The sequence below is a fragment of the Cetorhinus maximus genome, chromosome 30 (assembly GCF_964194155.1).
Source record: "Cetorhinus maximus chromosome 30, sCetMax3.hap1.1, whole genome shotgun sequence".
Classification (NCBI taxonomy): Eukaryota; Metazoa; Chordata; class Chondrichthyes; order Lamniformes; family Cetorhinidae; genus Cetorhinus; species Cetorhinus maximus.
Window position 1 is genome coordinate 11353829 of NC_135908.1, and position 26836 is coordinate 11380664.

A 26836-nucleotide genomic window follows, 5' to 3' on the forward strand; every position below is an offset into this window, starting at 1 on the left:
GTAAAGGAGCCTTTGGGAAATAGTGACCATAATATGATAGAATTTTGCATTAATTTTGAATGTGATATAGTTCATTCTGAAAATAGGGTCTTAAATCTGAAGAAAGGAAATTATGAAGGTATGAGGGACAAGTTGGCTATGGTGGGTTGAGAAAATACACTAAAAGATTTGATGGCATTTAAAGAAGTGCTACATGGTCCACAACATATGTACATTCCTGTAAGACACAAACACCCAAAAGGAAAGGTAAATCAACCATGGTTAACGAAAGAAGTTAAAGATTGCATTAAATCAAAGGAAATGGCTTATAAGGATGCCAGAAGAAGTGATAAGCCTGATTGGGAGCAATCTACAGCCCAGAAAAGGAGGACCAAGAAACTGATTAAGAAAGGGAAAAGAGAATATGAATGTAAACTAGCAAGGAACATAAAGGCAGACTGTAAAAGCTTCTCTAGGTATGCGAAAAGGAAAAGATTAACTTGGACAAATGTGGGCCCACTACTGGTGGGGACAGGAGAATTTATAGTGGAGAACGGAGAAATGGCAGAGAAACTAAATACTTACTTTGCGTCTGTCTTCTCGGAAGAAGATACAGAAAATCTCCCAGAAATACTAGTCGACCAAGGGACTTGTGAAACTGAGGAACTAAAAGAATTTAGTATCAGTAAAAGAATAGTACTTGAAAAGTTAACTGGATTGAATATTGATAAATCCCCTTGACTAGATAAGCTTCATCCTGGAGTGTTGAAGGAGGTGGCTAGAGAGATAGTGGATGCATTGGTGGTTATCTTTCAAAATTCTATAGATTGTGGAAAGATTCCATCAAACTGGAAAATAGCAAATGTAACCCCGCTATTTAAGAAGGGAAAGAGAGAGTGAATGGAGAACTACAGACCTGCTCGCCTGATGTCAATAGTAGGGAAAATGTTAGAATCTATTATAAAGGATGTGATAACTGAACATTTAGAAAATAATTGTAAAATTGGGCAGAGTCAACATGGATTTATGAAAGGAAATCATGTTTGACAAATTTGTTGGAGGTTTTTGAGGATACTACTTATAGCGTAGATAAAAGAGAACCAGTGGATGTGGTATGTTTGGAATTTCAAAAGGTTTTTGATAAAGATCCACACAGTAGGTTAGTAAATAAAATTAGAGTGCATGGGATCAGGAGAAATATACTAGAATGGATTAAGAATTAGTTAACAGACAGAAAGCAGAGACTAGGAATAAACAGATAATTCTCAGGATGGCAGGCCGTTACTAATGGGTTACCACAAGGATCAGTGCTAGGCCCAAGGCAGTTCACAACCTATATATTGATTTGGATGTGGGGACCATTTGTGATGTTTTCAAATTTGCCGATGAAACCAAACTGGGTGGGAATGCAAGTAATGAGGAGGATGCAAGGAAGCTTCAAGAGGATTTGGACAGTCTAAGTGAAAGGTCAAAACATGGCAGATGTAATATAATGTGAATAAGCGTGCAGTTATTCACTTTGGCAGAAAGGCAGAAGATTTCTTAAATGGTGAGAGGTTGGGAAGTCTGGGTGTCCTTCTTCATGAGTCACTAAAGCTAGCATGCAGGCAAGCAATTAGGAAGGCAGATGATATGTTGGCCTTCATCGCGAGGGGATTTGAGTACAGGAGTAAGAATGCCTTACTGTAGTTACATAGAGCCTTATTGAGACCTCACCTGGAGTATTGTGTACAGTTTTGGCTCCCTTATCTAAGGAAGGATATACTTGTCATAGAGGGAGTGCAACAGAGGTTCACTAGGATGGCAGGATTGTCATATGAGGAGAGCCTGAGGAGACTGGGTCTGTATTCACTAGAGTTTCAAAGAATGAGGGGGTGATCTCTTTGAAACTTACAAAATTCTTACAGTGCATGACAGGGTGGATGTAGATGTTTCTCCTGGCTGGTGAGTCTAAAACCAGGGGACATATCTCAGGATACGGGGTAGGCTATTTAAGACGGAGATGAGGAGGAATTTCTTCACTCAGAGGGTAGTGAATCTTTGGAATTCTCTACCCCAGAGGGAAGTGGAAGCTCAATCATTCAGCATGTTCAAGACAGAAATCGATAGATTTCTGGAGACTAATGACATCAAGGGACATGGGTATTGTGCAGAAAAGTGGCATTGAAGTAGATGATCAGCCATGATCTAATTGAATGGTGGAGCAGGCTCGATGGGCCTACTCCTGTTCCTATGTTCCTATTTCTACTCTCATTGGCATGTGGCGCTGTGAGTTATTGGAAAAATGAGCACAGATTGGATAAATGACGGCATGTTGAAGGACTTTGTTGAGGAAAGGGAGGTTGGAGATGGGCACTAATTTGGAGGGATAGAGAGATCATAAGTGGTTTTTTTGAGGAGGGGGTTGATGAGGCAAATTTTGAATGGAAGAGGACGGTATCAGAAGGGAGAGAACTGTTATCCTTGCCCTTTCTTCTCACTTCCCCTGAAGACTGTAGTTGTTTTTGACTTCCTCTGTGAAATAACGTGGGGAAAACTACTAATTTTTATTTTGAAATATTTACCAAGTCACAATGTGTCACAGTTTCCATACTGATTTAATGCCCTTAAGAATAGGGAGGGGCAATTGTAATCATTCCCCTTCTGTGGGTGCTGACCTGTACACATTCTTAATGTAGCTGTAGCATTGAATGACTACACAGGGACTGATGTAAATGGTACAAAAGCAAAACACAGCTGGAAAACTGAAATAAAAACAGAAAATGCTGGAAATACTCAACATGTTTGGCAGCATCTGTCAAGAGAGAGAAAAGCAGAGTTACTGTTTTAGGTCAGTGACCTTACATCAGAACTGAAACATTAATTCTGTTTTTCTCTCCTCAGACGCTGCCAGACCTGCTGAGTATTTCCAGCATTTTCTGTCTTCATTTCACATATAAATGGCTTTTGCTCAGGATTTCGGAGGTTGTTTTGTGTGTGCGTGTGTACTTTTCCAGCAATGTAATTGATTTCATAAATTTGAAAGGAAGAGGGAGTTAAAATTTTGTTTATAAAACCTACAGCCCTTTCCTGGTAATTTTGTTCAAAAATCAATTTATTCAATGATTTGAATTAATTTTTTATTTCATTCATTCACGGGATATGGGCTTCGCTGGCTGGGCCAGCATTTATTGCCTATCCCTAGTTGCCCTTGAGAAAGTGGTGGTGAGCTGCCTTCTCGAACCGCTGTAGTCCATATGCTGTAGATACACCCGCAGTGCTGTTAGGAAGGGTGTTCCAGGATTTTGACCCAGCAACAGTGAAGGAACGGCGATATACTTCCAAGTCAGGGTGGTGAGTGACTTGGAGGGGACTCCCAGGTGGTGGTGTTCCCATCTACCTGCTGCCCTTCTAAAAGGTGCCATCAAAGGAGCCCTGGTGAATTCCTGCAGTGCATCATGTAGATGGTACACACTGCTGCTACTGTGGTGGAGGGAGTGAATGTTTGTGGATGTGGTGCCAATCAAGCGGGCTGCTTTGTTCTGGACAGTGTCAAGCTTCTTGGGTGTTGTGGGAGCTGCACTCATCCAGGCAAATGCGGACTATTCCATCACACTCCTGACCTGTGCCTTGTAGATGGTGGATAGGCTTTGGGGAGTCAGGAGTTGAGTTACTCGTCGCAGGATTCCTAGCCTCTGACCTGCTCTTGTAACCACAGTATTTATGTGGCTAGTCCAGTTCAGTTTCTGGTCAATGGTAACCCCCAGGATGTTGATATTGAGGAATCCAGTGATGGTAATGCCATTGAACATTAAGGGGCGATGGTTGGATTCTCTCTTGTTGGAGATGGTCATTGCCTAACACTTGTGTGGTGCGAACTGTCACTTGCCACCTGTCGGCCCAAGCCTGGATATTGTCCAGATCTTGCTGCATTTGGATATGGACTGCTTCAGCATCTGAGGAGTTTGAATGGTGCTGAACATTGTGCAATCATCAGCGAACATCCCCATTTCTGACCTTATGATGGAAGAAAAGTCATTGACGAAGCAGCTGAAGATGGTTGGGCCGAGGATACTATCCTGAGGGACTCCTGCAATGATGTCCTGGAGCTGAGGTGACTGACCTCCAACAACCACAGTCATCTTCCTTTGTGCTAGGTATGACTCCAACCAGCAGAGAGTTTTCCCCCTGATCCCCCTTGACTCCAGTTGTGCTAGGGCTCCTTGATGCCACACTCGGTCAAATGCGGCCTTGATGTCAAGGGCAGTCACTCTCACCCCACCTCACCTCAGGAGTTCAGCTCATTTATCCATGTTTGAACCAAGACTGTAATGAGGTCAGGAGCTGAGTGGCCCTGTTGGAACCCAAACTTGGCGTCAGTGAGCAGGTTGTTGCCGCTTGATAGCACAATTGGTGACCCCTTCCATTACTGAGGATTGAGAGTAGACTGATGGGGCGGTAATTGGCCGGGTTGCATTTGTCCTGCTTTTTGTGTACAGGACATACCTGGGCAATTTTCCACATAGCCGGGTAATGCTAGTGTTGTAGCTGTACTGGAACAGTTTGGCGAGGGGCACGGCAACTTCTAGAGCATAAGTCTTCAGTACTATTGCTGAAATGTTGTCAGGCCCAATAGCCTTTGCAGTACCCAGTGCCTTGAGCTGTTTCTTGATGTCACGTGGAGTGAATCGAATTGGCTGAAGACTGTGATGCTGGGGACCTCTGGAGGAGGCTGAGATGGATCATCCACTCGGCACTTCTGGCTGAAGATTGTAGCAAATGCTTCAGCCTTATCTTTTGCACTGATGTGCTGGGCTCCCCCATCATTGAGGATGGGGATATTTGTAGAGCCTCCTGCTCCAGTGAGTTGTATAATTGTCCACCACCATTCATAACTGGACGTGGCAGGACTGCAGATCTTATCCATTGGTTGTGGGATTGCGTAGCTCTTTGTCTATCACTTGCTGCTTATGCTTTTTGGCACAGAAGAAGTCCTGTGTTATAGCTTCACCAGGTTGACACCCTCATTTTAGGTGTGTCTGGTGCTGGCACGCCCTCCTGCACTCTTCACTGAACCAGGGTTAATCCCCTGGCTTGGTGGTAATGGTAGACTGGGGGATAAACTGGGCTATGAGGTTACGGATTGTGGTTGAGTACAATTCTGCTGCTGCTGATGGCCCACACCGCCTCATGGATGCCTAGTCTTAAGTTGCTAGCTCTGTTCGAAATCTATCCCATTTAGCATGGCACTAGTGCCACAGAACACAATGGAGGGTATCCTCAATGTGACAGATGCATCTGCGGCAGGCAGGTTGGTGAGGATGAGGTCAAGTATATTTTTCCTTCCTTTTGGTGTCCTCACCACCTGCTGCAGATCCAGTCTAGCAGCTATGCCCTTTAGGACTTGGCCAGCTTGGTCAGTAGTGGTGCTGCCGAGCCACCCTTGGTGATGGACATAGAAATCCCCCACCCAGAGTATATTCTGTGCCCTTGCCACCCCTCAGTGCTTCGTTCAAATGGTGTTCCACATGGAGGAGCACTGATTCATCAACCCAGGGAAGGTGGTAAGTGGTAGCCAGCAGGAGGATTCGTTGCCCATGTTTAATCTGATGCCATGAGACTTCATGGGGCCTGGAGTTGATGTTGTGGACTCCCAGTGCAACTTGCTCCCGACTGTTTACCACTGTGCCACCACCTCTGCTGGGTCTGTCCTGCCGGTGGGACTGGACATACCCAGGGATGGTGATGGTGGTGTCTGGGACATTATCTGTAAGGTCTGATCCCGTGAGGATGACTATGTCAGGCTGTTGCTTGTCTAGCCTGTGAGACAGCTCTCCCAATTTTTGCACTAGCCCCCAGATGTTATTAAGGAGGACTTTGCAGGGTCAACAGGGTTGAGATTGCCATTGTCGTTTCCGGTGCTTGGGTCGACGCTAGGTGGTCCGTCCGGTTTCATTCCTTTTTTGAGACTTTGTAGCTGTTTGATACAACTGAGTGGCTTGCTAGGCCATTTCAGAGGGCATTTAAGAGTCAACCACATTGCTGTGGGTCTTGAGTCACACGTAGGCCAGACCAGGTGAGGGCGACAGATTTCCTTCCCTAAAGGACATTAGTGAACCAGATGGGTTTTTACAACAATTGACAATGGTTTCATGGTCATCATTAGACTTTTAATTCCAGATTTTTATTGAATTCAAAGTCCACCACCTGCCGTGGAATAATAATAAAGATAAAATTGTACAGGAGGCTTGGCATGCTTGAAAAAAAATGTATATTAATGAAAATTCAAATGAAACAAGTTGGAATTAAGTCGAGGAGAATGTGTTAATCTGATGCTGTGTCTTGCTGCTGGGTCATAACTGAGTGACAAATTTCTGTTAGGTGACGGTATCATGGGATATGGAGCTACGGTGGGTAAATAGAGTTTAGGTACAGACATAATTGAATGCTGTAACAGACTGAAGAGGCTGAGTGACTTCCTCCTGTTCCTGCGTGCCTCATTTACATTTGTACTGACTTGTTAAAGTTTTGCCTGAAGCTGGCCAGATTAATGCACAAGTCTAAGGGCCCTGACAGAGTTTTCTAATGTGATGCAATGCTCAGGCGTACAGAATGTAGCAAGGAGTCTGCAGAACTTTTTCACCTCAGTATAGAGGTGCAACCCCGGCTGGCTGAGAGTGGAAAGGCAGGGCCTGGGCAGCAGGTTTATTGCTGACTGAAGAATTTACGCATTCAACGAATGTCACTTGTACTCCTACCTCCCATTGATTACTCTCTGCCAAGTCCAGGCCCTGACCATTCCATGAAGTGATGCCCGATCTCCTCCTTGCTCGAGGCTCAATTAGGACTGGTTTGAAATGACCAAGTGCATGTTTCACATTGTATCTTAAAGGCAACAGAAAGTGGAACTTTCCATTGTATCAATGTACACTGGTTTTGAAACCAGGTCCAGCAAAGCCAGTGTTTGACCCTGTCACCCACAATACCACAGGTCGGTGTCTGACCCCTTTCATCCCAAGCCCCGTTGGAATGACTTCTATTAAAAAAAGCCTTGGAGTGCATTCAAAAGTATTTGTACTTCAAATTACCATTGTGGCCTCCCAACATGTTCAACAGAAAACACTTTGAGCTCCTTGCTGTTTGCAAATAAACACTTATTTTGGAAAGAGAACTGTGGTTTTTAATTGGTTTGAACTACTCAGCTCTCGTTGCAAAAGGAAATATTATAATAGACCACAGTTTACACACAGTGCATATTTTACCATCAGCAATTTGTATTTTTATTTGTTGTCCAGGCGAAACCTAACAGTCTGTCCAATTCTGGAGGGTGAGCAACAACTTCGCTTGTTGAATTTCCAGCACAATCTCATCACTCAGATCCAGCATCTTTCCAATCTACGACGCCTTATTTTTTTGGACCTTTACAACAATCGGATTGAGGAAATCTCTGGTCTCTCTTCTCTGAAGTCACTTCGTGTCCTTATGTTGGGCAAAAACAGGTATAAAACATTGATTAGTGAGTACAGGAAGTAGATTGCATTGTCATTTAGCCAGGCAAATGTCTGGTTAAGGGTGGGATAAAAGATTCTAAGCATAAGAACAGGCAGAGATGATTCAAAGCAGTTTGGAACATTGTTTTTAATTGGAACCATCAGATGAATAGTAAGAATTTAAATTACATAGTGCCTTCTCTCTCAGGATGCCCGAGAACATAATGTGTAATGCAAATCGTAGGATACAGTTTTAGAAAGGCACTCTGTGCATGATTTACTTGGGAGTGAGCAGTAAGAAACTTTACAGAATCTCACCTCAGCAGATGAAATAGGTGGAAAAGGTCTGGCATCAAGTGGATTGTACATAGCCTGGGGAAGGAAATAACTGAATGGGTTGAATGGTTTTCTTATGTGATCTTGTCATGCATCTCGAGCAACTTCTCTGATGGTAGAGAGTTTGGATGAACTTCACCTTGCATAAAGTTGGTAACAGATTGAAGAGGAATGGGAGAAAGTAAATGGAGGTGGATGGGTCTTTGGTCAGAAATTGACATGGGCAACAAAGACCTTTTGTAGGTGTTATCATCATGAATCAATCCTATGGTTCATTCTTGTTTCAATAATCCATCTCTATTACCATTCACTCTTTTCTCCCAGTGTGCAACAGCTGTTATGTGCTTGTAAGGTGACAATGCAATGTATCTTGTTATGCATTTCATCACAAGTTGAATTTAGCCAGACTACAGGATTGTGGTTTGTAAATGTGTTGTTGTTGTTTAAGTGCCATGTCAAGTGGCATAGGCGACCATGATTTTCCAAACTTTCCGATCATTGCAATGGTGGATGACCTCGTTGTTGGAGTTCTGGTTAAGAGCAAGTTTAACAAAAGTGGTGCCAATCCTATTCATGCTATTTTCTTGATAAGAATTGCTAGTAATCACCATATTTGACTCAGGAAAAGGAAAGCATGAGGTCATTTGTTGCCTTCCTTACGTGTGTTTGAAGGGAATAAACCCTCTTCCCAGATGATCCGCTGCCTGGCACCAGCCATTTGTTGCCTTCCGAGGTTGTAGCTCCTCTGCCTTCACAGCTGTAGAATACGCCAGATTCACCATTGGCCATCGCTTGTAACCCTGAATACAGGACCCTCCAGGTGCTACCAGCTGGCCTGCTGGACCTAGGGCTCACAAAAGGACAGGGTTGACCACAACCTGGGAGGTCATTCGGCTACCCCTACTACCCCTGTGTACCAGATAAATAATAACTAACATAAAAGCAAAATATTGCAGTTGGTAGAAACCTGCAAGATAAAAAGAAAATTTTGGAAATACTCAGCAGAATCCATGGACAGAGAAAGAGAGTTAACATTTTAGGGCTGACAAAAAGCCATCAACCTGAAACTTTAACTCTGTTTTGCCCTCCACAGATGCTGCCTGGTCTGCTGAGTATTGCCAACATTACATTATCTGTTCCGATGCCAGATAAATAAACTGGAATCTCAGAATGCTTCCTCACTTCAGAATTACAGCCCGTGGTGAAAGGAAGAGATCTGGCTGTTTTAATGGATCAATCTCTAAAGGCTCATGACCAATGCCATGAAGCTATAGCTAAAGCAAAGTGGGTTCTAGGGTCACAATACAGTTCACTCTAAACCATAGCATAACATTTTGACATTGTACAAGATCTTGGTTAGGCCTGAGGGAGAATACTGTATCCAGTTTTGCCCTCTTCACATAATAGTGAAATTGGACATAGAAACAGGAGTGAGCCATTTAGCCCATCGAGCCTGTTCTGCACTTCAGTGTGATAGCAGCTGATCTGTGATCGAACTCCATTGTCAGGAAGAGATAATTTCTATAATGTTAGTGGAATTTATTGTAAAATAGAGTAATAGTGGATGTGTCTGTGCGCGTGAGACTTCATTGAATTAGAGGCAGCTAGTCTGGATGCCTTGATGTAAGAAGAGAAGTTAGGTTTGAAATGTTAATTAGGTAAACATGGGGAAGTTTCAGAATGTGAAGTGTAAAGGGAACATTTGCATTTTTAAAGAAACTATAGTGGTTTGAATTCAAAGGAGGGGTTGTAATGTATACCTAGACAGCAGAAGTAGTAAGAAATAGTGTGTTTATTTATTTTTCCCAAAGATCACTGCTGGAATTGGCACTATGATAGATTTTTTATTAGTAGAGAGGTAAAGTTCAAAAGAGGTTTAATTTAGTTTTGTAAGAAACCTATAAGACTTGGTGGTCTTATTACTACTGAATTCAAGGGCAGAATCTTCTGCCTGCTGGGTGGGCCGGTCGGGAGTGGGCGCCGAGCCAATTGCCGCCTGCGATCGGCTGTGCGCCGCCATTTTATGTGGGCGGGTCAATTAAGGCCCGCCCAGCGTGACGCGTCCAACCTTGTCTGCAGTTTAGGCAACTTTGGCTCAGAGGGATGAGATTTCATGAAGGTTTTAATAAATACAACCATACCTGCTGGAGTCTGAGTTGGGGACATTGCGGGGCATCAGGGAGGGGGAGAGTTCTGGAAACTTTGTTCCAGGAGGCAGTCACACCCCTTAGGTTAGGCAGAACCTTAGAGTCGGTCAGAGGCCATTAACAGGAGGATGTGACTGCAAGTTAGACAGGTATGGGGAATCAGCATGTAGTGATGGAGGAGCCTCAGCCCCGACTTTGTCCAACAGGTATGAGGTGCTTGCTCCCTGTGTGGATGAGGAGAAGGGCTGCAAGATGGATGAGCAGACTGACCATGGCACCTTGGTGAAAGATGCCATTTAAGTGGGGAGAGCGAAGAGAAATGTGGTAGTGATAGGAGACAGCATAGTTAGGGGGATAGATACTGTTCACTGCAGCCGCGCCCAGCAGCTCCGAAGGTTGTGTTGCCTGCCTGGTGTCAGGGTTAAGGACACCTCCTTGTGGCTGGAGAGGAACTTGCAGTGGGAGGGGAAGGATCCAATTGCCATGGTCCACATGGGAATCAATGACATAGGTAGAACCAGGAATGATGTTCTGCTAAGAGAATTTGAGAAGTTAGGTACCAAATTAAAACTCAGAACATAAAATGTAATCAGCACTGGATTTGTTACCTGAGTAAAGTGCTAATTGGCTTAGGGTCAAGCAGAGTAGAGAATTAAACGCATAGCTCAAAGATTGGTATAGGAAGACGGGTTTCGATTCATGGGGCATGGGCATGAAACTCAGGGAAGAGTGAGCTATTCCATTGGGATGGGCTGCACTTGAACCGGGCTGGGATCAGTGTCCTGACTAATCGTATAACCAGGACTACGGACAGGGCTTTAAACTAATGGCGGGGTGGTGGTGGAGGGCTCAGTTGAAGAGTGATTTAGAAATCGAAAGAGAAAGGTCAAGGCATCAGAACAGTATAGCAATGTGGGTAAAGATGAGTAGAGTGGAACAGAAGGGACAGAGGGTTTAACAAAAATTGTACATCGGCAATCAAGGATGTTGCAGGCAATAGAAGTTAAAAATTGAAATTAAAGGTTCTTTATCTGAATGCATGAAACATCTGCAATAAAATAGACGAATTAGTGGCACAAATAGAGGTAAATGATTTAGATGTCATCACCATTACAGAGACATGCGGTGGAATTTTACGCCAGTGGGATTTTACAGTCCTGCTGAAGTCAATGGAGTTTGGAATGGCTCACAGCATTTTACAGCCCTGTCCCTGCTGTGACGGGGCCGTAAATTTCCGGCCATGGTTACAAGGCAATCAAGGATGGGAAATAAACATTCCAGGGTACGCAATATTTCAGAAAGACAGACAGAATGACAAAGAAGGAGGGGTAGCCCTGATAGTAAAAGATGACATAAGGACATTAGTGGGAAAGGATCTGGCCTCAGAAGATCATGAAATAGATTGAATGGAAATTAGGGGTAAGATTTTTAAGTCGTTTGGCGGGCGGGCCTGGGAGCGGCCAGAAAACGGCCCGCCACCCACGATCGGCCCCTGACTGCGATTTCACGCTGGTTGGCAAATTAACGGCCAGACAGTGTGAAAGGTGTGCTGAGAAGCTCAGCACTGCTGGGGTAGGGGCGGGAGGAGGATGGGCGCAAAGGTTTGTGCATGCGCGGGGGAATGTGCACTGAAAGCTTCATGAAGGCACGGAGCTGCCTCAGGGAGCTGAATAATTTTAAAATCAAAATTAAAGATTTTGAAAATCGGAAAAAAATGTCCCCATATAGGACTCACTCACATGAACAGAAAAATAATAAAAACTATGTCAAAACATTTAAAAAAAAAAGGTTGGAAACCTCATCTCGCCCGTGGATGAAGTTTCCTAAAAACCCCCAAGGCCACTTGGCTAATTCGCCTGCCTGCCAACTGTAATATTTGAAAAATACTTGTTAATTAATTGATTAATGATAGGCCTGTTAATTGTCGACGGGCGTGCTGCAGACTCTCACGTGCGACCGAAATATCACGTGATGACGTCGGGACACTCGCCCTGTAAGGGGGCCTGTAAACTCCTTCCATCAGAATTACTAGTGGAAGTAGTTAGGCCCCCTTACAGTAGTTATACAACTGGACAGAGCATTAAACAAGAAATTATTTGAGCTTGTAACAAAGGAAATGTGATAACTGTGGGGGTCTTTAATCTTCATATAGACAGGACAGTCAAATTGGCAAGAGTGGTCTAGTAGATGAGTTTGTAGAGTGTTTTCATGACAGTTTCTTGGAGCAAGACATTGTAGAACTGAATAGATTAAGCTACCTTAGATCTAGTACCTGTCATGAAGCAAGGTTAATTAGTAGTGTTGTAGTAAAAGATCTACTGGGAAATAGTGATCATAATACCATTGAATTCCATGTTAAGTTTGAATGTGACATTCTCCAATACCATACAAGAATCTTAAACTTAAACAAAGCCAATTACATAGTTATGAGGGGAGAACTGGCTAAGGTTAATTGGGTAAATAGACTAAAAGGTATGGATATAAATGAACAGTGGGGAACATTGAAAGCAACAATTCAAAATGTTCAATAAAACTGATTCCATTGAAAAACAAAAACTCAGCAAGAAAGAACAATGCGTGGCTTACTCAGGAAGTTAAGGATAGTATTAGTTTAAAAGAAGAGACTTACAATGTTGTAAATAACAATAGCAAGTCTGAAGATTGGGAGTGTTTTAGAGACCAGCAGAGGACCACCAGAAAGTTGACAAAAAGGGAAAGAATAGAATATGCGAGTAAACTAGCCAGAAATATAAAAACAAATTGTAAGAGCTTTTATAAGTATGTAAAGACGAAGAGACTCACTAAAGTAAACATTGGTCCTTTAGAAGCAGAGACAGGAGAAATTATCATGAGGAGTGAGGAAATGACTGAGACATTGAACAAATATCTTGTGTCTGTCTTCACAGTAGAAGACATGAGTTTCATATCAGATAAATTTCATACCAGAAATAGATGGTAACCTAGGGGCTAAAAAGAATGAGAAAATGAAGGAAACTAGTATCATCAGAGAATAAGTATTGGTGAAACTCAAGGGACTAAAATCCGACAAATCCCCAGGGCCTGATAGCTTACACCCTAGGGTTCTAAAAGAGATGGCTGCAGAGATAGTGGATGTGCTGTCTATGATTTTCCAAAATTCTTTAGATTCAGGAACGGTCCCATTAGATCGGAAGTTGTCAAATGTTACAGCTCTTTTCAAAAAAGAAGGGAGGGAGAAAACAGTGAACATTAAGCCAGGTAGCTTAACATCAGTTGTGGAGAAAGTGCTGGAATCTATTATTAAGGATGTCTTACCATTGCACTTAGAAAAGCATGGTATGATTAGATCAAATCAGCATGGCTTTACTAAAGGGAAGTCCTGTTTGACAAATTTTTTAGAGCCCTTTGAGGATGTAACTAGTCGGGTAGGTAAAGGGGAACCAGTAGATGCACACCTGAATTTCAAATGCATGCTAACTCTGTGTTCCTTGTACAGGCACACCCATGTCTCTTTGAAAATCAACATTTACAATTTTAACACCTTTTAAAAAATATTTTACTTTTCCAATCTTACGGTCAATGTGAATAACTTCATACTTCCCTACATTATATACCATCTGCCATCTTGTAGCCCACCCATTTAACCTGTCTATATCTCTTTGCAGCCTCTCGGTGTCCTCTCCACAGCTTACCTTTCCACCTAGCTTGGTATCATCAGCAAACTTTGAACTCTATCCCTTCATCTAAGTCAATAACATAGATTGCAAATAGCTGAGGCCCCAGCACTGATCCTTGCAGCACCCCACTATTCACTGCCTGTCAACTTGGAAAAAGCCCTATTTATGCCCACTCTGCTTTCTGTCTGTTAACCAATCCTCTATCCATGCTAAAATATCACACCACCAACTCCATGAGCTTTTATCTTGCCTATTAATCTTTTGTGTGGCGCCTAATCAAATGCCTTTTTAAAGGTGATCTCCACCCCCATTTACACTTGGAGGAATATAGCAAAATCAACAACTTATTCCACAAGTTTCCAATTCTCTGGAAGAAGAAAAATGCCTAACATACAACTTAGTTCTGTCCTTACATAACTTGTAACTCTGGCTCCTGGTCCCCCCCAAACAACACTGAAATAAACCAAAGTCACAAAGGAATTTCTCTGTGACTGTGACCATGGCACACTGTCCCTCCTCATCCTTCTTGACCTATCTGTTGTCCTTGACATGTTGATTACACCAGCCCCTTCCAACACCTCGCCTACATTGTCCAGCTTAATGGAATTACTCCACCTATCTAATTGCAGCCAGAACATCTTGAGCAGTGATTTCATCTTCCACCACCACAGCATCAACTGTGGTGTTCCCCATGTATTATCCTTGTTCTCCTTTTCCTCATTTACGTGCTAAGAAATAAGGCAGGTACCTATGGAGTTAGGTCACAGATCAGCTGTGATCTCATTGAATGGCAAAACAGGTTCGAGGGACTAATTGGCCTATTCCTGTTTCTATGCTGGCTCCTGGCAACATTTTCAGACCTGGGGTCAACTTACAATTGTATGCTACTGGCTACCAGCATCACCTCTCAACCACTTTGTTTTACTCCTTCACTGCCCTCTGTGCTGTCAGACTGTTCAATATAAGGTTCTGAATGAGCCATTTCCCCCCTAGTTGAACATTGGAAAGTCTAGCCTTCGCCATCGCCCTGCTACAACTCCGTACCTGTACCACTGATTTTATTCCCCTCTCTAGCTGCTCCTCAAGTTAAGTCATCTAGCTGTCTTCATTGATTCTAAGCTGTGCTTCTAGGCCCACATCCTTTCCATCACACAAACTGCTTAATTCTACCTCTGTAACATTGGCCATCTTTGCCATACTCTCAGTCCATTTGTGATTGAAATCTTCATCCATCTCTTTGTTACTTCCAGTTCCAACCACTCCAAACTCTCCTGGCTGGCCTCCAATTTTCCATACTTTAAACTTCAGCGCATTTAAATCTTCACTGCCTGTATCCTGTCCCACTCACCCATCATCCCTGTCTTCACTGATCTCCTTCTAAACCTAAGCATTCTTAAATTCAACATTTTCATTGTCATATTTAAATCCCTTAATGGTCTCACACTCTCTATCTTCAGATTACAGTCCTCACACCCCCCAAACTAACTATTTCTTCATCTCTAGCCTCGTGTACCACACTCCTGTTTCCTCTATCTCAACATTGGTGACTTTCAGCTTTCTAGGCCTTGCTCTTTATCTCCTTGAGCTACTCTGTCTCCACTTCCCTTTTCTTTTAAATTCCATCTGACCAAACTTTTGGTTGCTCCCAATATCATCTTTTCCTCTGTCCATTTGTTTTGATTAGGTCTTAATGAAGCACCATGGGACATTTTCCAAATTTATTTAACCATCAATCTGATAGTGCTCTTCAAGCATTCTTTGTCACAGCTTTTTCCAAAGTAGATTTAGTGCATCTTGACCCCAGAAGATCGTGAGCAGAGCATAGTGAGTCCAATAAGTTATATTTGTGGAGGAAATTCCCATTAACCTGAACAAATTATGTAAATCTGTATTTCTCTCTAATTTTAAAACATTTTCTCCTGTTTTGACTGCAGAACATTGTCAGTGAATTCTCCATTCATTGCCAGTGTCGCTGTCGAGGTGGCCACCAGGAGGCATGTGATAGTGTAGGGTTACTGTGATATTTTGAGCTCTGGCTGAAGAAGTGTCAGGCTCAGTGGAATAATACTTACATTCATTACTTCCCTTCCAAACAGCACTGTGGGTATAGCTATACTACATGGACTGCAACAGTTCAAGAGGGCAGCTTGGCCTTCACCTTCTCATGAGCAATTAGGGATGGGAAATAAATACTGGAATTACCAAAGATGCTTGCATCACATTTTACTTGCATAAAATTCTGAATAGCAAGTAAATTGTACAATTCAAAACTCTGATCCACACTGACAGCTTGTTCCAGTACTCTCCAAAAGGGGTCACTAAGATATCACAAAATTGAACTTTTCAACAGAATGTCCTGCTGTGCGATTGTCAAATTCAATTGTAGCCACAATGGTCCGAGATTCAAGGATTTGCTGATGTTTGAATTGTGTTTAAAATATTTTTGATCCATATGCAGATGATTGTGCAAATATTTCATCGCAGTTTAACATGATTAATTGGCTGACTTTAAATTAGTACTGTAATAAAAACATAAAATGCTGGAAAAACTTAAACAGGTCTGGCAGCATTTGAGGAGAGAGAAACAGAGTTAATGTTTCGAGTCCGTATGACTCCTCTTCAGTCATATGTAGGCCATTCGTCCCCTCGAGCCCACTCTGCCATTCGATAAGATCCCCTTTTTGTGCCTTTAAACCATGTACCTTGTTGAAAATGCTGCGTGCATTCAGGTAGTGCCCTTAACTTGGTCTTTTTGACTTATTCCGTGTTCTAAGCCTAGTTGATGCTCGCATTTGTTTCACCTGCCTTCTAATTTCACTTGCTACTTTTCTACTTCCTGTTACCAGCTTTCCTCCTTCCAATTTGAGTTACCCCGCAGGCTCCCGTGCCCCTGACAAGCTAGTTTAAACCCTTTCTATTGTTGAATATTGTTGATTAATTTAATAAATCAAATGATTCTGGTTTCATAATGGAGGCTGCAATGATTTTTTTATTTCAGATTTTGAGCATCTACAGTATTTTGGTTTTGTTTGTGCATTTTTAGCTGTTCAGGACAGTAGCCAGTGAGCTGATTTGCAATTACCAGAGTACCATGAGCACAAGGTGACCAACCATTGCATTTTTTATCAGATCATCCCGTAATTCTGCTGATTGCCCCGTGTCCCATTTTTAGTCTTCCCAGGACGCCAATTGTCCTGTATTTCTACAGCTTTGATTGACCAGCAATCTCGGAGACTCTTGCAGCTGCCTGCGGATCTTGTGATTTGTGCAGCTGTACTGCATTCCTGCCATCGACCATAAGGTGGTGTAGGAGCCCCCTGGAGAGCAGCCGAACTTAAAGATGACAGGCTTGAATTCAACTTAATTCTTCATTGTGGATTCTTGTTAAGGACACTGCACCCACCCCCCTCCCCCACTCTCTCATTGCCCTTCCTCTCACTGCCCTTCCTCTCACTGCCCTTCCCACTCTCATCAGTCACCTTCTTGCTCTCAGCAGCCCTGGTCCCGCCCTCAGCAGCCTCCCTGCCTCCCACCAGCTCGCACCAGCCTCCTGTTCTCACCAAACCCCCTGCTCTCACCAGCCCACCCCACTCTCACCAGTTACCCTGCTATCAATTAAAACTCCAGCTGTTAATTAAACCAGCTCCATTGATCCCTATACCCACTTTCGGTGAACCATTTGTAGGGTTCTAGTGGATTGTGTGGGACCCTTATCTAAAACTGTAATGGATATCAATATCTTTTAACTATTCATGGACGTTCCCAGAGGCCATCCCCTTAAAGATTACTGCAAAGAACGGTTAATTCAGATTTCAGCTGGTATGAATTGCCTAAAGAGATTCAATCTGAACTAGGATCAGGTTTTATCTCACAGGTATTTCAGGAAATTGTGTGCAGTTTAAGAATAAATCTACTCGGCTATGTGGAAAATTGCTCAGGTATGCCCTGTACACAAAAAGCAGGACAAATCCAACCCGGCCAATGACTGCCCCATCAGTTTATTCTTGATCATCAGTAAAGTAATGGAAGGAGTCATTAACAGTGTTATCAAGCGGCTCTTGCTTAGCAATAACCTGCTCACAGTGGGTTCTGCCAGGGCTACTGAGCTCCTGACCTCATTACAGCCTTGATTCAAACATGGATAAAAGAGCTGAACTCCTGAGATGAGGCGAGAGTGACTACCCTTGACATCAAGGCAGCATTTAACCGAGTGTGGCATCAAGGAGCTGTAGCAGAATCGGGGAAAACTCTCCAATGGTTGGAGCCATACCTAGCACAAAGGAAGATGGCTGTGGTTGTAGGAGGTCAATCATCTCAGCTCCAGGTCCAATTGCAGCAAGACCTGGACAATATCCAGGCTTGGGCTGACAAGTGGCAAGTTACATTCACACCACACAAGTGCCAGGCAAGGACCATCTCCAACAAGAGAGAATCTAACTATCACCCCTTGATATTCAATGGCATTACCATCACTGAACCCCCCACTATCAACATCTTGGGGGTTGCCATTGACCAGAAACTGAACTGGATTAGCCATATAAATACTGTGGCTACAAGAGCAGGTCAGAGGCTAGGAATCGGGCAACGAGTGACTCACCTCCTAACTCCCCATAGCCTGTCCATATCTACAAGGCACAAGTCAGGAGTGTGATGGAATACTCTCCACTTGCCTAGATGAGCACAGGTTCCACAACACTCAAGAAGCTTGACACCGTCCAGGACAAAGCAGCCCGCTTGATTGGCACCCTATCCAAAACATCACTCCCTCCACTACCAATACACAGCAGCAGCAGTTTGTAACATCTACAAGATGCACTGCAGGAATTCATCAAGGCTCCTTCGACAGCACCTTCCGAACCCATGATCACTACCATCCAGAAGGACAAGGGCAGCAAATAGATGGGAATACCACCACCTGGAAGTTCCCCTCCAAGTCACTTGCCATCCTGACTTGGAAATATATCACCGTTCCTTCACTGTTACTGGGTCAAAACCCTGGAACTCCCTTCCTAACAGTGTGTGTGTGTGTACCAACACCACATGGACAGCAGCGGTTCAAGAAGTTAGCTCAGCACCACCTTCTCAAGGGCAACTCGGAATGAGCAATAAATGCTGGCCCAGCCAGTGAAGCCCACATCCCGTGAATGAATAAAAAAAGCAATTAAACTGCAAATCACCCACAGTGGCAAGGGGCAGTGGAATAATGCCATTAAACCTTAAAGACTATGATCAAAAATTATTGCCTTGAATATCCAGAGGATCGGGATAGAGGATTTTCATTTTTATTGTTTATAATTAGGGATGCACCTAATGAATCAACAGGTTTCAGTCCTTTTGAGTTATTCTATGGACGTACAGTAAGAGGACCACTTAAATTTATTAAAGAGAAATTGATGGATCAGGAAGAGAAAATTACTCTCTTAGACTATGTCTAAATTCTGAGACAGGCTGTCAAAAAGCATGCAGAGTTGCTCGAAAACACCTTAAGGTTTCTCAATAAGTGATGAAAAAACCATCAGATAAGACAGTTGAAGGGTACACTTTTCAACCTGGGGATAAACTATTGGTTCTGTTATCTATGCAGGGTGAACCACTGAAGACTAGATTTAGTGGACCCTATTAGGTTAAAAAGAAACTTAATGAGGTAAACTATATTTTTAATCCAACAGATAGTAGGAGAACTCAACAAGCGTGTCACATAAATATGCTGAAATGGTATTATGACAGAGAGGATAACCAACCAATGACTACTTCAGGTTGTAATGAAGGAAGAGAGTGATATGACCAGGTTTCAAATGATGAGACTGAACTTGAAAGTTTTCAAGTTGAATCCCCAGTGATGATTGGTCAATACAGAGGTGCTAAAAAAAATTGGATAAAATGTTAATCTTCCAACAGAGTTGGGTGACATAGTCAAATTGCTAAAAGAATATGAGCCAATGTTTAGAGATAGACTGAACTTCTTTAGTAATGCATGATGTTGATGTAGGAAGTACTCCACACATTAAGCAAAACCTTTATAGACTGAACCCTGAGAAATTGGCTCAAGCCAGAGAAAAAATCACCTTGATGTTGGATAATGATATAATTGAACTGAGTCAAAGCAGTGGAGTTCATCAGTTGTATTGGTAGCAAAACCTGGTGGAACTCAAAGATCTTGCATTGATCATTGTAAAGTGATGCCATTCAGAATGAAGAGTGCACCAGCTACTTTTCAAAGGCTAACAAACCAAGTTATCAATGGACTATTGAACCGTGTTGTTTATATAAACCCTTGGAAAGACCATGGAAAACACCTCAGTAAGTTATTCAAGCAAAAAGCTGGCTTAGTGATTAATTTGATGAAAGGTGAATTTACTGAGGCCAACGTCATTTTTTTAGGATATGTCGTGGGGCAAGGTCAAGTGTTGCCCAGAGAAGCTAAAGTATAAGCGATTATGGACTTGGCCATTCCTAAAACTAAATGAGAAATACTGTGGTTCCTCACAATTTTAAGGAAGTTTGTTCTGAATTTTGGCATAGGAACCGCTTCATTAATAAATTTATTGAAGAAAAGAGTCAAATATGACTCGATGGAGCCTTGTCAGACTGGCTTCGAGAGATTAAAGGCTGTATTGGCTGCTTCAAATTTTCCAAAGCTTTCAAGATAGCAATTGATGCTAGTGATGTGGGTGTAGGAGATGTATTGTTAAAAGATGATGATGCTAATATAGAGTGTTCAGTTAGTTATTTTTCGAGAAAATGTAATACTCGTCAATGAATGTACTCCACAATGAATAGGAAGCATTAAGCTTTGTTTTGGCTCCATAGCAGTTTAAACTCTTGTTAACTGAAGGACTCGTAACAATGAGTTGGACTTCTGGTATAGCTGAGCAAAGAGAGAGAGAGGGAAAAATTTTCCCCCCGCTGGGGGGTTGTGCGGGGTCAGGCATGAACCCGATTGGCGCCCCCGATCAGGGCAGCGCTGCCATCTTACGTGGGCGGGCCAATTATGGCCCGTCTAGCTTGACGCTTGCCCCGAAGTGCTGAGCACTCCCTGTGCGGGCGGGGGGGATTCCCTGAGTCGGGGCAGGCGCTCTTTTGCGCATGCGCGAAAGGGCACAGAGGTGCCTCAGGGAGATCAGTTTGATATTTAAAAACTGAAATAAAGTAATTAAAAACTTTTAAAACATGCCCCCTCATGTGACACTGTCACATGAGCTGGGACATGTCGAAGAATTATTTTAAAAGTTTTTATTGAACTTTTAAACACTTCATGAAACCTCATCCTGCCCGTGGATGAGGTTCCTTGAAAAATGCGAAGGCCGCCTGGGCTCTTCGCCTGCCTGCCAACCTTAAGGTTGGGTGACAGCTCATTTAATTGCTTAAATTAGTTTTTAACAGGCCTTAATAGGCCTTTGACAGTTCAGTGAGCGCGCAGCTGACTTGGAAATCTAAATGACGCGCGGTGATGTCGGGACACCCGCCTGACGTCACTGTGTGTCATTTCACGCTTTGTCGAACAGGCCCCGCCTCCACTTGTCGACTGGAGAATTCAGCCCAGTGAGTTTCAGATGCAAAACCCCAATAGTTAAAAAATATTAGAACCGGGAAAGTTCTGATCCGATGCAAGTGATACCTGTGGTGAACAGGAGTTTGCAACCGTAGGACAGGTGGAGGAGATTTGAAAGGAAAACCTTGCTGGAAGTAAGCAGAAGGCCCAAGAAATCTCAACCCTTATACGAATCTTTGAAGTAGTACTCAGACCATGTGATTAATCTCCCAATTTTTGATACGTATCTAACTTGAGTTAATTGGGATTGTAAGTTTAATGGGTGTAGAAGGAAATGTAATTTAAAGAACAAAATTAAACCAAAACACTGCGGGTGCTGAAAAATGAAATAAAAATGGAAAGTACGGAAATACTCAACGAATCTGGCAGTATCTGTGGACAGAGAAACAGGGTTAATGTTTTGAGTCGAATGTACTCTTCATCAGAACTCATGATTTAAAGAGTTCAGTTTAGATTATAAATAACTGAGTTCATTGTACTCTTATTATCATTAATGTAACTGACTATTTAAGATATTGTATTTATTAGTATTCATGTTCTTTGATTTTTGTGTAGTAAAATTCTTTTGTTTAAACCGTGAACCTTGTGGCTTCATTTTTTTTTTGGTAATTACCTGCACTTTCAGAGTCTAACAAAAGAATAAAAACCGAGATCATTACACTAAGTGCTGTCAGCTCATTGTCACGTATTCCCTTGATTTCCCCCCTCCCTTCTCCTTTCTTGAAGGTGCTGACTCTTTCAGGGATGCAGTTATGTGGGCATCAGTCTTCTCTCACCAGTTGCTTACTCAGTCACCTTTGTCAGTGTAAGTTCTCATGACTACTTACCAATAATGGTGGTACAGACATGCCTAACCCTGTCTATTTCCACATATGGACATTTTCCATCATGGTGACTGGATTCTTGAACTTGATGAGAAGTATGTAATAGTTTTTGTCTTTGTGATTGGGACTTTTAAGGAGCGAGGCATGTGCACAGAGTCAGCTGCCTAACAACGCATCTGATTGAAAGATGACAATTCTTATAAGAGCCTCATAGGAGATGACAGAAGTCTCAAAGGAAGTTAGATCTCTTTGGTTTCAAAATCTTGAGTAAAGGTATGTTGTAATTAAATTACTTGTGCAGCAGTACTTTGAGTAATATCCATCAAGCACGGGAGCCTGTCAGCTGTCACCTGAGCATTCTGTGAAATTTATGGGCTGTGTGAAGAATTTCAGGGATGTCATTGCCCTAAGGCTCTTTCTAATTTGCTCTTCGTGAGTCATTTCATGAAGAGCTATTTGCTGCCTCGGAAGTGTGCTACTTTCATGCACCTGTATCTGAAAAATATTTTTAAAAGTATCTTCTGAAGCAGAATAGTGTGGCTAATTTATAAAGAGCAACTCTTTAGATGGGTAGCCTAGGTTTAAAGTAAATAATTTGGTTGTCGTTACTTCAACTGAACACTGAGTGGTTCAGTTTGTTTTCACTTGCATGAGACAAATATAAGTACCTAAAGCCTATTGACTTGAGTCTTCCATAATGGCAGAGCAGAGATGGAGTTTGTGGATTACTGACTGAAGGTTCTAATTTTAAACCACCAGAAATGTAGAAGCACTCTATGGCTTAAATCTTCAAAGGCATTTCACTCTAAAATGTGAAAGTAAACACATGCTAATTATTGGGATTAGAGCATCTCTCAGTGACCAGTATTTAGACAGGAATTAAGGAAAGCAAGATGTTCAGAAATAGGATGGTAACTTTACAGTTTGCAGCATTTGAACAAAAATCTTTGTGTGCTGGTAAATATAATTCTAATCTTTATCACTGATGTTGATAAACTGCATTTGATTAGGTAAATATAAATAAATCAGGTGGTACAGAGGGGTATGGGTGTCCTGGTACATGAATCACAGAAAGTAAGTAATCACGTTCAGCAAGTGATTGGGAAGGCAAATGGAATGTTGGCGTTTGTTGCAAAGGGAATGGAATATAAAAGTAGGGAAGTTTTATTGCAGCTGTACAGGACATTGGTGAGACCACATCTGGAATACTGTAAACAGTTTTGGTCTCCTTATTTGAAAAAGGATATAATTGCGTTAGAAGTAGTTCAGAGAAGGTTCACTCGACTCATTCCTGGGATGAAATCTTGTCATATGAAGGAAGGTTGAACAGCTTGGGCTATACCTATTGGAGTTAAGAAGGATGAGAGGTGATATTATTGAAACATATAAGATCCTGAGGGGACTTGATGGAGTGGATACCAGGGGGATGTTTCCTTTTGTGGGGCAAGACTAGAACTAAGGGACACTGTTTAAGAATAAGAGGTCTCCCTTTTAATATGGAGTTTGAGGAGAAATTCTTTCTGAGTGTCATTAGTTTGTGGAATTCTCTTCCCTGGAAAGCAGAGGAGGCTGGGTCATTAAATTATTTCAAGGCTGAGTTAGATAGATTTTTGATGGACAAAGAAGTCAAAGGTTTTGGGGGCGGACAGGAATGTGGAGTTGAGACCTCAGCCAGTTCAGCCATGATGTTATCGGATGGCGGAGCAGACTCGAAGGGCTGAATGGCTTGCTCCTAAGTCCCATGTTCCTATAAATATATTGAACAGCTTGTGAAACAACAGAGCTTTGGACAAAAGAGGCCTTGCTTCCCTCAGAACAATTTGTGGGAAAATTGCATGTACCTATCATCCTTAAATAGTATAGTTAGAGAGGCTCAAGGCTCTTGGCTCAATTCAGTGAAAAGTGAATGCAAAAATAATCTAGAAAAATGGATGCATATTTTGAGCAGAGATGAGGAGAAACTTCTTCACTCTGAGGTTGGTGAATCTGTGGAATTCTCTACCACAGAGGGCTGTGGAGGCCAAGTCACTGAATATATTTAAGAAGAAAATAGATAGATTTCCAGACTCTAAAGGCATCAAGGTGTATGGAGAGAGAGCGGGAGTATGGCGTTGAGAAGGAGGATCAGCCATGATCATATTGAATGGTGGAGCAGGCTCGAGGGGCCGAATGAGCTACTCCTATTTTTCTATGTTTCCATGTAATGGGTGTTTTAAATGAGTAACAGGAATGTGGTGGTTCAGGTGACATGATCTCACTCAATACACCCATTAGATAATTTTGAAGTACTTGGCTTAATTTGCTTGTAAAACTAGTATTTTGCAAGATGTTTTTAAACAGTGATCTGAGATTAACTGTGCGAAGAAGGCTGAAACCACTAGAGGTCTAACTTCAGTCTTTAGAGAGCTTGAAGTAATGTAATTTGGCCTCAAGTCCATTAATGTATAGAGCACATGTCAGTTCGACTCATTTCATTAATAAAAGCTCAAATCAGCGCATTGTTCATGTGACATAACTTCTGCAGAGTCTGCAGAGAAAGTGAAATATTGGTTCTTGAAACAGATGTTAATAAATTTTGTTCATCCTGGCACCAAAACCTTGCCCTTTGCCCTCTTTAATGATTTAGTGCAGCAAATATTCTCTGAGCCACTGGCTGAGATAGAATCTCTGAGGATGGAATGAAATAACACTCAAGGTGCCATTCAACTCCAGGTGCACCTATGTGGGTTCTGACAAGGCTTCTTGTTATCCTGTGCAGTTATTTTTTTTGTAACAGTGGTTAGAGCTCCTAGTAATTATCAGTCAGAAGCCATCTAGATAGATGTATAGATATCTGGTAAGGTCATAAGAATCTTGCAGTGGAATTATAGCTGTGCAAACTGAGTCCCAGGATGCAGCAAGATATATCTGTTCGAAGATGAGATGAAGAGTTTTTCCTGTTACACATACACCAAATGATACATTCCTTTTGTGACCCCAGAGAATGTCACTGAGCAGTGTACAGAATATTGTGCCACAGGCAGAGTATACTGCAGGAATTTGGACAGTTAAACTTTATTATCCAAATGAATTGGTACTGTTTTTTTCTGGAGAGCTACTGCAAATCTAATTCTAAGCTCGGAGAAAATACCTATCCTGTCTTTTCAAGCATAAGCCAAAAATTCTTTCTTGTAGAATAATTTTTGAAGAGATTTAAAGACAGCATAGCTATGTGAAGCTTTTGGTCACCATCTAAATTCTAAATGTTGCATATCAGAAGGAAATAGCATAGTTATATCTTTCATCGGTTGGGGAACGAGGATTGAACAGTTCAAAAATCTACTTCTTCCAACTGATGGCATTGTAGATGTTGTGTGGTGTCATTAAAATTATTAGTTGTTTAAATGATCTTTAAGATCAAATTGTCACCTCAGCTTTACTAGTAGAAAAATGCAGGTATTGGAGTAGCATTAAAGCTTCACTAGAAACCGCCGATACCCTAATATATCTGCACAGGTAAAATATTGGATTGATAAAAGGGAGGCGATAGACCTGAGCTATCATTCCTATTTTTTCAATTCAAGTAGCTGTGAAAAATGATTATATACTAACTGTAAATTATGTTTTTTTTAAACTGCGCTTACATTTCTACCAACCTTGACATTTGCTTTTATCCATCTCTGTAGCGTGCACCATTTAAAGATGGCTGGGGCTGGAGAAGTCCCACTCAGTAACCACTTATCTCAATCTACACTTGAGCATTCAGTCTCCTCAACTCAACAATAATTCTGCACAGCAATTTGTATAGTGTATTCACATAAACAAATTATATTAAAACTTTCAACATTGCGATAATTGTTGAATAACTGAAAAAAATTAAAGTCCCCGTAATTCAAAAAATCCTCATCAATTGTTTGGTGTGATTTGAGAGTGGACCTTATAGAAAAGCTCATTGTAAAACACTGCTTTAAGCAAAACCATGTCGGTGGATCAGGGGTCAGAGGTTCAAACCCGTGAGCGACAGATTTACAACTCATGTTCATAGACCGGATTAATGAGATTCTGATGTACCAATCTTGTTGGAATTCTGGGCAACTAATGCAATATATTTGGCAGTTCAACAACTCAATTCCAAAATAGTAAAGAGACCAATATAGTATTTGAGAATTTATCAGAAATGGTATCATTTGACTGTTTTTATATTGGCCTGCAACCTGAGGAAAATGTTTTTGGTATAATCATTCAGTCACAAAGCGGGAGCTACAGAATTTGAGATGGTTCCATGGATCTAACTTAAAGTTAAATAAGCAGCATATAGAGGCCACTAATGTAATGCATTATTGGGAGATGTTGGAAAACAGTTTCTTTACGCATGGGGTGGTTAGAATGAGGAATTCTCTACCAAAGACTATTGTTGATGAGGGTCCATAGATTCTTTAAAAAAGGGAATTAGCTCGTCGCTTGAAAAATAGGAAAATTGAAAGCTTTGGGGGAGTAAGCAGCAGAGTGGGATTAGACTAAGTCGCTCATCTGGAACAAAGCACTAATATAAAAGCAAATTATTGTGGATGCTGGAAAAATGAGATTAAAAACGGACACTGCTAGAAATTCTGAGCAAGGAAGTCAACATCTAGGGAGAGAGAAAGAGAGTTAATGTTTTAGGTCAATGATCTTTTGTCGGAAAAAAAGCACTGATTTGAAACATTGGGCACAATTTAATGCCCTTCACTGAGGTGAGCTTGGAGGCTAGGGGGCATTTAATTGGGTGAGAGGCTGCCGGGGACCCCACCACCTTCCTGCTGCTGCCCCGATTAAGTCCAGGGCATGAAGCCTCGTGTACAGCTTTTCTGCCCCGCCACCAGTTGAGGCTCTTAAATGGGCAAATAATGCCTAC

General features: G+C 42.1%; 1 protein-coding gene across 2 annotated transcripts in view; it reads left to right on the forward strand.

The window, feature by feature from the left end:
- The window catches only part of lrrc49 (leucine rich repeat containing 49), a 232231-nt gene that overhangs the window by 23848 nt on the left and 181547 nt on the right, over nt 1–26836 (forward strand). The window contains exon 6 of one of the 2 annotated variants that reach the window (XM_078532455.1): nt 7254–7457. The exons of the other annotated variant lie outside the window; for it this stretch is intronic. Coding sequence (XP_078388581.1) covers nt 7254–7457 — 204 coding nt within the window. The remainder of the gene's footprint in view (nt 1–7253; nt 7458–26836) is intronic. 2 annotated transcript variants of the gene reach the window in all.